Source organism: Medicago sativa, chromosome 5 (assembly GCF_051527215.1).
Source record: "Medicago sativa cultivar Bolivia chromosome 5, Bolivia_mono, whole genome shotgun sequence".
Classification (NCBI taxonomy): Eukaryota; Viridiplantae; Streptophyta; class Magnoliopsida; order Fabales; family Fabaceae; genus Medicago; species Medicago sativa.
The window spans coordinates 24587861-24603213 of NC_140753.1; the positions used below are offsets into that span (position 1 = coordinate 24587861).

The 15353-nt window shown below is 33.1% G+C and overlaps 1 protein-coding gene across 1 annotated transcript in view; it reads right to left on the bottom strand.

Annotated features, from left to right (window-relative positions):
• Positions 1 to 7898: 7898 nt before the first annotated feature.
• The window catches only part of LOC146921244 (uncharacterized), a 30529-nt gene continuing 23074 nt past the window's right edge, over positions 7899 to 15353 (bottom strand). Inside the window, exons 9-11 of the mRNA XM_085711271.1 lie at positions 9523 to 9620; positions 9287 to 9368; positions 7899 to 8009 (exon numbers count right to left, since the gene is read on the bottom strand). Coding sequence (XP_085567397.1) covers positions 7899 to 8009; positions 9287 to 9368; positions 9523 to 9620 — 291 coding nt within the window. The remainder of the gene's footprint in view (positions 8010 to 9286; positions 9369 to 9522; positions 9621 to 15353) is intronic.

Sequence of the window (15353 nt, forward strand, 5' to 3'; positions counted from 1 at the left end):
GAAGTTACGCTTTGTTGTTAGTGTATAAAGCGTTTTTTTTTGTGTAACAAAAAAAAGCATTTTTTTTTCAAATATAAATAAAAAATCAAAAAACGCAAACTTCATGAAAATTATGTTATAGTTTTTATTTTATCTTTAGGATGCATTAAAATAGGGATTTCCATTAAAATTGGGATTCTTTGTTACTTTTGAGTATATAACAAAAAGAAGTTACGCTTTGTTGTTAGTGTATAAAGCGTTTTTTTTTCAAATATAATAAATAAAAAAACAAAAAACGCAACGTGCAAAGTAGGATTTATGGAAAAGTAGGATTTAGTGGGACCAGGACATTTGATTTGTTTTTTTAGTTTGGATTTGTTTTTTGGGAAAAAGTTTAGATTTGTTTTTTTTTAAAAGTTTAGATTTAGTTTGTTATATATAATATACATAACAAAGGTTTGTTATATATATGATAAAAGAATTAAAAAAGGTTTGTACCAAATTTTTTTTTAAAAAAAAGGTGTGCTTTGTTACTGCAATCCATTTTTCATAAAAATTCAAAAAATATTTGAAATATGCTATGCAGGGGATCGAACAGGGGACCTGTTAGTTAATGTACATTAAATCAGTTAATAAAATGGCGCTTTTTTTAACCTATAAGCGCTATCTTTCCCAAGCATACAATAACGCTTTTTTTAACCTATAAGCGCTATTTAAGGTTGATTTATATATAGCGCTTTTCATAAAAAGTGCCATATACGATTAATCATGTTTTTTATTTAAATAACTATTATTTTTATTTAGCCTATACTAACGCTTTCAATACAAAGCGCTATATATACTTAAAATGATAGATAGCGCTTTTTCAAAAAAGCGCTAGCTAAGACCTCCGTGTTTTAATTTATAGCGCTTTAGTGTTAAAAGCGCTATTTATGAGGCGCTATATTTTCCCAATTTTGTAGTAGTGTGTCACCGTACAATTTCGCTAAGACATCCTTGGAGTATTTTCATCATAACTCAGAAACTAAAAATCATTTTCACGTCAAACCAAAGCTAACAAAATTATCTAAAACTTTTATGTTTACACCAAAGGCCAATTCTATACCGATCAATACCAGTTTTCGTTTTAAATTAGGAAAAATTGTGCAAAAAGTCCATAAAAATTCACTGTGACCTACGTGCAGTAATTTGACCATAACCCAAGTTCTATAAATCATTTTGACACCAGACCAGTGGCATTAGAAAACTAACATACATACCTACAACTTTCATGTTTACACCTAAACCCAGTTCGGAAGTTAAACTTGTCAAACTGAGACAATAAAAACGCGTTTTGCATACTGACAGCAAAATCGCAGTTTAGCTGCGATTTCGCCTTGGGGAAATCTTTTCGACTCCGTTTTCGATCCAATACTCTCCAAACTTGACCCTAATCATTACCCTATGATTACCCTATCATTAGAACACTAATTATTCATCAACCTACTGTATGCAAATTCAAAGGGTTCTCAAATCTATTAACAACCTATTACAATTCTTAAACCCTAATTCTTAAACTCACTGACATCTCATCCAATTCCATGGTTCTAATCTCAAAACTACATCCAATAATCATCCTATGGATTATCTAAGGTCTGTACACAGTTTCTACATCAATCTAACAACTTTTCATCGGTTAATCCTCAATTCTTCACTTAAAACCCTAATTCCTCAACCCTCACAAACTCTTCCTACAACTCGTTAAATCTAATCATTATAATCATGCACATAATAGTATTGAATGCTAGTCTCACCTTTACCTTAACAATCAATGCAGCCTCTTCTCTCTTCTCTTTGTCTTCTCTTCTCTTCTCTCCTTGTTCTCCTCTTTTCCAAAAAGAGGTTTAACGTAAAAACTCTTTCTAACCTAAGTTTCCTTATTTATAATACTAAATACTCTTCCTAAATCTGTTTAGGTCCAATAACTTTCTTCTTTCTATTCTAACCCCCAAATCTACTTACTCTAATAATTCTCATATTCTAATAAATTATAGAATAAAGCCACTTAATAAAATACCAACACCTTACATATTTAAAATAAATCACATAAATAGACTCTAACTTAATAAAAATAATTAAATATCAAAGTGGGCGTTACATCCACATAGGCATTGACTTGGACAAAATCAAAGGAAGGGCCACTTTTCCAAAAGGGGCTAAACATAGGGGTCAAAGTTGTTGTTTTTTCAATAGGGGCCAAATCGCAATTGTTTCTTGGCAAGAGGGTCAAAAATGTATTTAAGCCAAATAAGAAAGAAGAAAAATATGTGTTTCATAAATACACTTACAAAAACATGTAATTTTACCAGAATGGTGTTGGGAGCGTGGGCAAAATGACTCTTCTGAATTGAAAAAAAAAATTAGCTATCTCATTTTCGACTCGAGTATTAATCCCATAAGCTTAAATGGGTTAAGTTATGGGGATACCTTGGAGAGCTCAATATATATATAATATGATTTTCTAAAAATATGGGGCGTGGAGCGCTGGAACTCTTAGCAAGAGTTTGTTGCTAATTTGAGTTCCCCAAGATTCAAAAAATCAACATTTGCGCTTGTGCTCGAAAGATACTCAGTTGAAAAAATTAGGGTGTGCATAAAGTTATTTTAAAAAAATGGAATTAATTTAATAATTCATCCATACAAAACATGCTCTATAAAGATTAACACCATAATCATACTACAATGCAAAAAAAAAAAAATGAGCTTGTACATAAACCAGCAAGGATCTGAAACGGTCTCTTAATGCTTCAAATACTCTTCAGATTGGGAAAAGAAAGTGTAACCGCAAAATAAAGTTGTCAAGATTATTCGAGGGCTAAATTCTGTTCTGGATACATTAAACTACAATATAGAATTTGTCTGAATGAAAGTATGTCACACACATGTCTCATAATGCCATAACAATACAAGCATGCATAAGTACATAAGGTGTTGGAATATACATGTGCCAACTAGCAAGTACATGATATCAAATAACATGGTTTGAATACATATGACATAGCATATTGTACATAACACTATTACATGAGACATATCAGCATAAATCATTCAGTTGCTTTCTCATTACCCTTGCCACGAGCCATTTGTGTATCTGAAAAGAAATAAAAGGATTGGGATGAGACATAATATCTCAGTGAGCTCCACATATCCTAGTGTACTAGTGTCAATGGAAAATCAAGGATCACGGTCTGTATACTAGCATATTTCATGTCGGGTTATCATATTCATAATTTATTAAGGATTTCGTGTAATAAACAATTAATCTGCCGGGTGGAGTAACCACGAAACATTCATCTAGCTATCTGGAAAAATACCTATCAATCAGGCTAAGCCAGGAATCCTCTTACTATCGTGTAGATTTCCATATGTAAAAATCCCATCCAACCTAAACCTAGAGCATGTGAGGTACACATCTAATCCGAAATATTTTATGAATCATGTGATATATTCGTATTGATCATACTTAGTCATACATACATATCCCTTACATTAGTAATCTTTCCCATCATCTCATGTCATTTTTCATTCTCTCTAGCACTAATGCATTGTCATCAAATTGTACTAACGATATAGAATCAAAGGCATGCTAATTAGTAATTACACATCATAAGGGAAAATTTCCAACTTTTGCACACATGGAAACCAGTTACAGAGAGAGGTGTAACCGCTTGCGCATTACCCCTGCCTTGCCACTGTAACCGGTTGCACTACATAGTGGAATCGATTACCAAAGTTCAAAAATGTTTTCCACGCTTGGCAGAAGGGTTAACCATTTGCACACTAAGGAAATAACATTATGGCAACTTCAGCACAACAGAATCACAAAGCATTAACACACAAATGGGCAACTAAACATGCAATGTTAGGCCTAATGTCATAATTAACTCGCAATACGTACACTTGCACTTGAATTCTTTCCAAGCTTCCTACTCCAATCCAAACACCTAAGCTTTAATCCTTGCTTCTTCCTTTAATCCTTGCTTCTAATCACCAATTTACACCTTAATCAGCACCAAACACATGCATGCAAGTACTTGTAATTACTAAATTCTTGAAAATTTCTCAAATCAGTAGATGAGGATGAGGTTCATTCGGCCAAGAGGGAGGAGGATGGAGAGAATCAAGCTTGCTTCAAGAATTAGGTTTATAGGCTTGCATGTTGCATTGGTTTTACTTGGAATGATGAATTAATTAATTGGGGGAGAAAGGATGGGAGGCTGAGAGCTAGAGAGGGAGTAGGAGGGAGTACGTTTCAGCATGTGTGTAAAAAATGAATGAGAAAAATGAGAGAATGAAGGTTTCTTGGCATATATATGCATATGTGGTAATTACTCTAATGCCCCTCTATCAAACAATTCTTCTCACACACATCTAAATTATATGCGGTCTAAGAAAATTAAGCGGGTTATTATAGAGAGAATATGCTAGTGTATTGTGTATTGGGGACTAGCCTTATATAGTGTGTGATGACCATTAGAGTTTTCCATTATTTTATTAATTAATGCGTCATCTGATATCCACTCATATTAAGCCGATAACAATTCAATAAATATCTTGTCAAAAAAAACAATTAAATAAATATTTAATTAATTTTTCAAATAGAAAATCTAATTAGCCTTAGTCTTTTAATGTTATTTAATCACTAATCAATTAATGCTACTAATAAATAGCTAGCATACCTATTATAATGATATTTTCCCATATAACGACATTAGAATATAATTAAATAATAAAATATTCCAACCGGAAAATCATATTAGACATCTCTAAAAAATAAAGAAAATCATATTAGACCAATTTAATTGTTTTTGCCCACTATAGTTTTTTTAATATGGATCCACACGTTAGGTTGGGCCAATATATACTCACATCAAAATTTGATTATTAAAAAAATACCACGGCAAAATTTATAAAGCAATCCAAGTTTTATATCCACTTTAAAGGAATTAAGGAAATACGGACAAGTTTAATAAACTTGTATAATCATTAGAGTAAAGTACCAAAATGAAGGAAACTGTAATTAAACACAAATAAGACGACACACGATAGTTTGACAATATCATAAAATAATTTAAGGTTCAGGAGACTTTGTCAAGCTAATTATTCTCCACTGTTGCACAATTTTCTTCATTTATTTCGACCTAAAATATACATGCTAGAAACTATGGTCAAACAAAGGTTTTGGTATGTTTATATGATAGTTTTTCATGTCAATCAATAAATCATAAACTATAAAGTTATGATAATTGTATTTAACATTTTTTAAGAGAAAAATGTTACTCATATTTTTTATAATTATTTAGATATAGAACCAATGAGACCTCAAAGTTATGGTTCAATTCATTAAACTATTTTAATCACAATGAAAATGAAATCGAATTACAATATCAATATTTAAATCATTGAGAACATTGATTCATAACTCAGCCAATTTATCCTTCCGATTTGGTTCAGTTTTTTAAACATTGGTATTTACTTCATCAAAACATCATGACCATCTATTTAGTACATTAACAAAGTATTTTCTGCTAGAGATTAAAAGGTTTTACAGACACTAAAAAAAAAGGATATGTGTACTTACCTCCAGATGTAGTTCTTTTTTTCATGGCTGCAGTTGATCCTTCTCCTTTGTCAGCCTTTTTCTTATCAGTTTTCTTCTTTGAAAGCCTTCTTCAATTGCATATAGTTTATAAAAAGTTCAATATACTTTCATACAAGGAAAACAAGATCAACTAGATTATTATTACTCTAATGCATAGATTGCAATATATTCAAATTAAACTTAGAAAGTTATCAATTAAACTTAGAAAAATATTGGCAAAAATAAAATGAGTTTTTTTTAAGGGACAAATATAACTTGATCTTCAATTTAGTTCAACTACTAAACATTGAAACAATAAAATTGGAGAGTAAATTGTTTCGTCTTTGATTTTTATCGATAATTGAACTTTTTATCATAGTGTATTATGATAAATATATATATATATATATATATATATATATATATATATATATATATATATATATATATGTATGTATACCTTGCAATTGGTGTTGGTTGAGCTAGCAAAAAGCCCTCACTTTTTGCCATACCGTACAAAGCATCAAGTTGGGTCATATATTATTTCCTTCCATCTTCTTTGTACTGAACCTACTTCCAAATAATTGTCGATTAGTAATTTAGCTAACTATAACTATATCTATAATTGTCGATTAGTAATTTACTTCATATGTGACACTATAAGTCTCACATTTAAAATATTTTTCTTATATCAAATTATTTGTCATTTTAGAATATCAAGAAAAATTATTTATTAGTTTTTCTAATAATATCCTAGTATCCACCCTCATTTAAAATTGTTTTCTTTTGAATATTTGAAATTTTATTTAATGTCTCGTAGTTTTTTATAAGGTTATATTTAGAAAAGAAAATTCAAAAGTTTAAATTAACAAATGAGTTCATTTGTTTTAATGCTTTTAATTTTTCCAGCTTGTAATTAGAATCAAATGTAGTGTTTTTATATTTTAAAACTCAACATCGCACATACTTTATTAAAGAAAACATACATTGCAAAAAATGATAATTATAACGAGACAAACTAAGTAAGTTGCTTAATTTAAAGAAAAACATACTATGAGCTTATTATTCTTTTCAGGACTATAGCCAATAACCGTTCCCAGACATCTAACTCCATTATGTTCCTTGCAGATATAGAGTCCCACAAATTGATAAGGCTCATAAGGTTCAGTTTTAGTCGCATTTATTTTTTTAGTGTTCCATGGCCTGCCATCTGTTGTCACTTCTTTAATAATCTGAAAATATGTCATCAAAATTAAAATGCAGTAATGTTTATATTAAACCAAAGATTCAAATAATAAAATGTATGAAATCCATCATTGAACATATAATCAGCGAATAATTATAATCAAAATTATTTAAGCACGTACAAGTTTACAAGCTGAATTTGACTTTTCTTTCCTTTTGCTATCTTGTGGTGAGGTTACGTCAATTTTTTCAATCTTCTTCAATTCTCTCTCTGAAGTAGCACCAGCTTCAAACATAAAATGAAATCAATAAGAACTTATGTTATTTGTGGTTAAACCTATAGTGTGCCATTATTTTAAATAATAATTATAACTTATTCAATTCATACAACGTTATAAAAATATTGATATTACATAAAAATATTTGTGGTTTCTAAGGGAGAGTGTTGAATAAATCATGAGAAATAGGGGAAAGTAAGGATGGAAGCAATAATAAAGGTTAATAAGTTTATGGATTCTGCTATTTACTCTTTTTTTTTAAGAAATTACTTTTATTTACTTTATGAGGTAAAAATATTAAAGCAAAATTAATTCATACATCCAACCTAAGCATAAGGCTAAACACATCCATTTTATACATACAGGTCTTGTTAACGAGTGCCCCCGGGGCACTCTTTAAGCATCCCCAATTTAGCAATTATTCCTTTAAAAAGTCAACTATTACAATTTCCAATGCATTGATTACCCAACTTTTCATAAAAAACTTAGTATTTAAAGTGCTTAAAGAGTGCCCCGGGGGCACTCGTTAACATTTCCCTATACATATACTAATAGTAAATATAACGGCCTCTCTCACGATTTGTACATTATGCTACATTCTCTTTCCTTAGGATGAATCTCCATATCTACATACCAATATGAATTTCGGCTCACTATAAAGTATAAGTTTTCATCAACTTTTTTTTTTACACGGTGTTTGTAACACCCATACTAGACGTATCTAGAAAGTCTAGCAAGTGCGTTAATTTAGTACTGGATACATTAGAAATTTACAACAATAATGCTTCGAATGAATACAATATACAACTAAATGTGTTCGTACATAAAAATACAACTCATCTTGTCCATAATATAATAGGTGCATCCTTGAACGTCCATCTCATCTTTCGCCGGTACGAACGAACACTTGTTGTATCATCCATTCGGCAACTAACTTGACATCCAACCTGTTTATCCGAAACAAAAAAGGATTGGGATGAGACATAATGTCTCAGTGAGTTCCCCTAAATCCTAGGCTATAGGTAACCTCGGGGGAAACCTACGGTCACCACGTGTCTACTTTACAACCTGACGGTTGATTATACGTGAGTGGGGACTTGCATGCTTAGACGGTTGTGCAGACTAGGACCGTCATAAAAACATCTTACTTGTTATAGGTTTACTATCATCTTATGTGTCATGGCGGTCGAGGGAACCTAAGACCACTATGCCAAGATACGGTAAACGCATCGAGGTCTACTTGTAACATGTTCACGACACAATCCTAAGCCGGACGATTAGGGAAACCTAAGAACGTCATCGGCATCACATTCTTTACTAAACATAATCGTGCATGAGTTCATTCGTGATCATAATCATAGTCATATCGTACATATTCGCATATAAGTTCATTATTCATTATGTTAGCGTTGAACAAACATCATTATCTTGATTCATTTTATGGAGAGTCCCGGGTGGAGTAACCCCGAGTACAATCCCATCATGACCGATGTACGTACATTGGACTCCCTCGGTGTCGTGCGGGTCCCTTACGGCTTGAACCATTCCCCTTGAGTCGAGAACCTCTCGTATCCCCCTGACGTGGATAACAAGAGACACGAGCACCGCCATGCGGTTATAATCTTAGTCTTATCATCGTGAAAGATTAAACCTATTCATGCTTGCGTGTTACCTCGGAACCTTAATCGATCCGATTAGCGGTAAACTCATACTTGATCATTCTTGTACATATTTAAACATAGTGGGGAAACTAACTAATCACTCCGCAACTTATCATACTTACTATATCATACTAGGGATTCTCGCTAAACATGCTAGTTCTCGACAACTAGTCGAGGCTCTAGTTCATCCCCTTACTTGAAGTATAACTTGCTACCCGTTCGAAACCTGTTATATCTCTCGCATGCCATGCTTTACTATACAATCAAATACTTGCTTCAATAATCATGAAATCATTTTTAAACTCATGCCTTGGGTCTTGTTATAATGGGTTTACCTATGTAAAAGAATGCATGAACGAAAACCGAACCAAAAGACACCAAAAAGGGTGAGACGAGCAAACAAAGCACAAGCTCTGTTCACTTGCCTCACGAGGGAGTCTACTCGCAATGGCGAGTTCCAACTCGCAATGGCGAGCTAGGGGGCGAGCAACACCCCCAGTTCGGCCATCCTACTCGCCTCGCGAGCTCCTTGCTCGCAGTGGCGAGTTGATGCAGAACAGCACCTGCACAAAACATATTTTTGATGAAGAGTCCTCATAACCAAGTGACCCAAGGCATGTTGTGACTCTAGTATTCATACAAAACCTGTAAAACAGTCATAACACAAGTATTTGCAAGTATAATAAGCTTGGCATGAAAAGGGTGAATCATATCTATGTACATAAACTCTAGAAAATATAAAATCTTCTCACAAGCATAATCATGACTTCCCAAAGGTGGGATCTAACTAGGAACTCACCTAACCAATGTCTTGAGATTGCTCCAAGTTCCAAGCTCAAGCAATTTCCAAACCCTAGCATCTTGCTTCATCAACCTCCGAAGCCTTAACTCATCAATCTATATTCAAATCATCCCCTTTGATCATGAAGGAACCATCTCTTGCACAAGTTCATGCTTCCTCTTCCAAATTAAACAAAACCCTAACTTCTTGAGATTATCCTAGTGAAGAGGAGAAGTAGTAATAACATCCTAAACCAAGCTTCCAAGCACCATAATATCTTGAGGTGATCTTATACAACATATTTCTTGATTTGGAAGAAGTTTTGAGAAGATTGGGGAAGAGAGGGAGGGCGTGAGAGTAGAGAGAGAAGGAGGAGAGACCAAATTCTCAAACCCTAGAAAGAGAAACAACATGAGAAAATGAGATATTTTTGGACCAAAACACTTAAACACTCATTTACCGTGAAATTACCATTATGCCCTTGCCTTGTACGTGTTTATACGACGTTGATACTTAGCTCGTGTTGACTGTCACTTCATGATAAACATTTCCCTCATACTTATTTTCCTTAAATACATATCATCTGACGCGTTCGACGGGTAATATTCCGATACTGACAAGCGGGATATTGCATTCTACCCCCCTTAAAAAAAATTTCGTCCTCGAAATTTAGAGATCACTTATCATGTAACGAGTTCAAACATAACATCTTGAAATAATCCTTGCATCGTTGGAATCACCCTTCTCATAGTCTTAACATAACTTAAAACATCATGATCAAAACTTATTCTTACGGCATATTGAACTAGATGTCTCGGATCCATAACTCACCTACTTAGGGTAAATCATTCATATAGGTAACTTATCATTATCTAGAACACTCAGGATTTGCCTTTCAACTGGAGCCTCACTAGAATCCAGGTTTGCCCTGCAGTGCTCAATTGCATCATAAACATCTTATTGTGTAGACACTTAGCTCATACGTATTCTATCTTATGTAACTTGAGACACCTGACTCTTACTTACATTACTTACCAGACGATTCCACGAATCTCCTTTCAGAGTCTTAGGAAAATCTTCCGATCTCAATATGATCTCATTGCACCCGAATCCATCGGTAACTCATATAACTTGACATTCAATAGTCGGTCTCTTAGTTCACATGCTCTTAAAATTTCCGACTAAAACCATTTGCACTTGAATATCCTCAACATATACTTGTACGTCTCAGACAACATTTTAGAGAACGTTGTTATCCATTTCGTCAAAATTTATTTTCCATTGTGTATTACATACTTTCAAGTGCCACTTACTGTTAGGTAATAACGATACTTGTTCTATCTTTTTACTTTAGGAAATCTTATAAACATTGGTATACGGATCCTTGGAATGAATATATGTATTTTCTTTTTAAAGAAAACATTTTGAACCAAACCGATAACGGCACTGCAGAACAGGACGAGTTTCTATGTTCTAAAAAAGGTTGAATCTCGTCCAAACTCGCCATTGACAAGTTGGTCCGGAAGTCCGCACGTTTTAAGTGAACTTACTCACTTATGGCGCGTGTCATCGATTTCAGTAAATGAAAATATCATGTTGTTAGCATAATTCATTTCCAAGTCCCTTAATACCCGTCTTGACTTTTAAAAGTTGGGAAATTAAATTATAATTTGACATCGTTTTAGCAAGTATCGTCATCACTTAACAAGTATGGCACAAGAGGGTATAAATCTTTTCATTCATAGCTCATATTTCGTATCTTCAAAACATCTCATTCGGATAATGTTCAGATATTATTACCTTCACCCGTATGGCACTTATTCTTCAGACATCGATCACCTCGCTTGATGCCTTGATCATCGCTTTGAATCACAAGAAAGGACCTTTTGAACTTTACATGTATTTTCTCTTGTCAAAACACGTATTCTTTCTAACCGATTAACAATTCTTGCACGAGCTAGACATCGCCAATAAACAACCTGATTACTTCATGATAGTAACTTCAACCTCTCCTATTATAGTTAGGTGAAAACACATCCATATATCTTTACCTTATACAACACTGACGGCAAAAGTCTCGTTACTTAATCAACGTTCCGAGTACTACTCGCCCGTCTCATTATGCTTTTCATCAAATTTCTTTACTATTAACAACTTATCCGGTTCACTTCCGTTGCGCTTCTCTGATTTCCACCCAGTTGGTTTTTAACCAATACTCTATTCTATTGAGACGAGTGAAACTTCTCATTCGTCTCATAACACTCTTACCAAAACCATGTTACTACACTTGACATTTCTTACCATTCCTCTTGAAGGTTCTTATTATCATACTCATGATTCCGTGAATACCGTCAAAGACCTTACTGATCATTTTCCGTTGCGCCACTCCAATTCTCACCTGTTGTCTTTAACCAATTCCTTAATCCTTTGAGGTGGGTAAAACTTCACATCTCTTTCTGCCCATGTTTACTATCTTATCAAAATCTTCCATGCTGTAACCAACACTACGACCTTGCACCTTCACCACCTTGCGTTATTAAGTTTCACGGTAGGTTTATCATATGCTCGCAATACTTTCCTTGCGGATAAATTTTACATACTTATTGGTTGAATTTATCTCCTGACATAACGATACCATACTCAAACTCATTCCCGAGCATTCTTGACTCATGGTGCACATTCTCGTTACCACATAATTACCATTTCCATGAATCATCCTTACGAATTCCCATGGTAGACTCATCACGTACTCATACATACCTTTCTTGAACATCCAACATTGCATCTTCGTATCCTCGCATGCTATGCTTTGCTTAATCATACTAATGCTTGCTCGTTGATTGTACTTTTAACGAAAACTTCATAAATTAGCACACGAGTCATTGGCGTTGATGTTTTCTTTATCTTATATAAAAACATTGTGAATCTGGGTACTAGTCGTTACCATAAAATTTTCACGGAACAAGTTGATAACACAACAGTGCCATCAACTTGCTCCAAGTGAGTTTAATTTACTCTACTTGAGTCATAACTGACTGGTACCTGCAGAATTCCATTTTAGTTCCAAAAATGCCAACTCCAATCACTCATATGCATATATCCTTTCTAAAACCACGTAAACTTCATGATTCATCATCATGCCGAGCCTTAGCAAGTCAATTAAGCAAAACATAGATTCGAGGAAAACCAATAACTTCATATAATTCGGAAATCTTGTGGCTACACACTGTAACACCCCGTTTTCCCAACATAAAAATTTCATAATAAAAATCAGAGTAATTCAACTTAAACGGAATGTCGCATTCTTTTTCTAAAAACATAAACTGAATAAATAAATATTTATCCCTCAAAATCCAATATCATATTATTTTAAACTTCGCAGCGGAATAATTTCAACAACTTAAATAATCTTTGGCACAAGGGCCTCAATATAAAATCTCATAAAACTTAGTTCAACATCAATTCTTGAAAGATTCATAAAGTAATACGTAAGGAACAGAAAGTAAAGACATAATCTCATCCCGTTACGTATCAGAGCACCTAAGACACACTTGTGAGGAGTCCACTCACGACCGCAACTAATCTTGGTTACCTGCAAGTTACCCATACGAAGAGCAACATTTTCAAGCAAAGGGGTGAGATTTCACCAAACAACAATATTAAGCATATAATTCATCAATCACATTTAACAACTTAAACTTCATCAACTAGTATCATTAATCTTCCTACATTAGTCATAAACTTCATCTTATATTATCATAATAAATAATCATAAACATCATATATCATCTTAATCATAACATCATATATCACCTTAATCATAACATCATATATATCATCATAAATATCACAAACATCATCACATATCATCATTAGTAAACATGTAGCATCTTATCATAAATCACATAGCATCATATCATAAATCACATAGCATCTTATCATAAACAACTTCATAATCAATCTTCATAAGCAACTTCATAATCAATCATCATAAACATCATAATCATTCATCATCTTAAGCATCAAAATCATTCATAAAGCACTTCATTAATAGCTCATCAACTTGACATCTTAACATCTTAACAACTCGATAACTTGATATCTTAACATCTTAACGACTCGACAACTTGACATCTTAACATCTTAACAACTTCGACTCGACTATGCAACTTCAACTTCTCAAATCATCTTGACAAATGCAAATGCATGTGGTACCATTCTAGGGCATAAGCCCTCATCGTCGTGGTTGAGCAAAGGCTCCATCGTCGTGGTAGAGAAAAAGCTCCATCGTCGTGGTTGAGCAAAAGCTCCAGGGCATGAGCCCTCATCTTTAAATGAGTATGCATGGACTCAACATCTTACGTCTTATAAACTTCATGAACATCTATGACATCTTAACATCTTAACATCTTGACAACATAACATCTTAACAACTTGATGACTTCATAACGACTCGACGACTTAACAACTCTTATCATCTAAACGTCTTAACGTCTTAACATCTTAGCATCTTGACAACATATGGATCACATAAATAATTCATGTCATATCATAATATAACAATAGCAAATGATAATAAACAACATCTTAAAACATCATATTCATCAATCATAAACAACATCATATAACATCGTATTTAAACATCAACAATAATTCACTATGTATCTTTGTAAAAACATAATAAATTATCCACAACATATTTTCATGTCAAACCAAAGCTACTGGAAAGGTATCACAAATATCAACAACTTTCATGTTTACAACAAAGATCAATTCAAAACAGAAACATATGAACAAAACGCAAAAACATGAAACAGAAAATGTTGTCACTGTGCAATTTCGCTGAGACCTCCCTGTAGTATTTTCATCATAACTCAAAGACCAAACATCATTTTCACGTCAAACCAAAGCCACTAGAAATCTAACAAAATTATCTAAAAATTTCATGTTTACGCCTAAGACCAATTCTGTACCGATCAATACCAGTTTTCATTTTAATTTCGGAAAAGTTGTGCTAAAAGTCCATAAAAATTTACTATGACCTACGTGTAGTAATTTGACCATAACTCAAGTTCTATAAATCGTTTTGACGTGAGACCAACGGCATTAGAAAGCTAACATCCATACCTACAACTTTCGTGTTTACACCTAAGACCAATTCAGCACCGATCAATACCAGTTTTAATATCAAAATTCGGGCAGAATGCAGATTTTCTCCAAGTTTCACCTAATCTCATGGTTCTAACCTCAAAACTACTTCCAATAATCATCCTATGTATTATCTAAGGTCTGTACACAATTTCTACATCAATTCAACAAGTTTTCATCATCTAATCATCAAATCTCTCTCAAAACCTTAATTCTCAAATTCTCATAAACTCAACCTACAACATGTTAAATCTAATTATCAGAATTATAGACTTAATATTACTGAAAGTTAGTCTTACCCTTACCTTAGAATTATCGATTGTCAGCCCTTCTCTCTTCTCTTTGTCTTCTCTTCTCTTCTCTTCTCTTCTCTTCTTTCTAAACCTTGTTTTCTCCAAAAACTGATCGTACGTTCTATGTCTTTCTAAACCTAACTTCTCTTATTTATAACCCCTCATCTAATTTCTCTTACACCTCAAAATTACTCTTTTCCTCATAATCTTATTTATTTCTAAATTAAATATATATCTCTCCCACTTAATAATATTAATACCCCAAATAACAAATATACCTCTTCACTGAATAACAAATATATTTCTACACCAGATAACATATATATTTCCACACAAAATAACAAATATATTTCTACACTAAATAAAATATATATTTCTACACAAAATAACAAATATATTTCTACACCA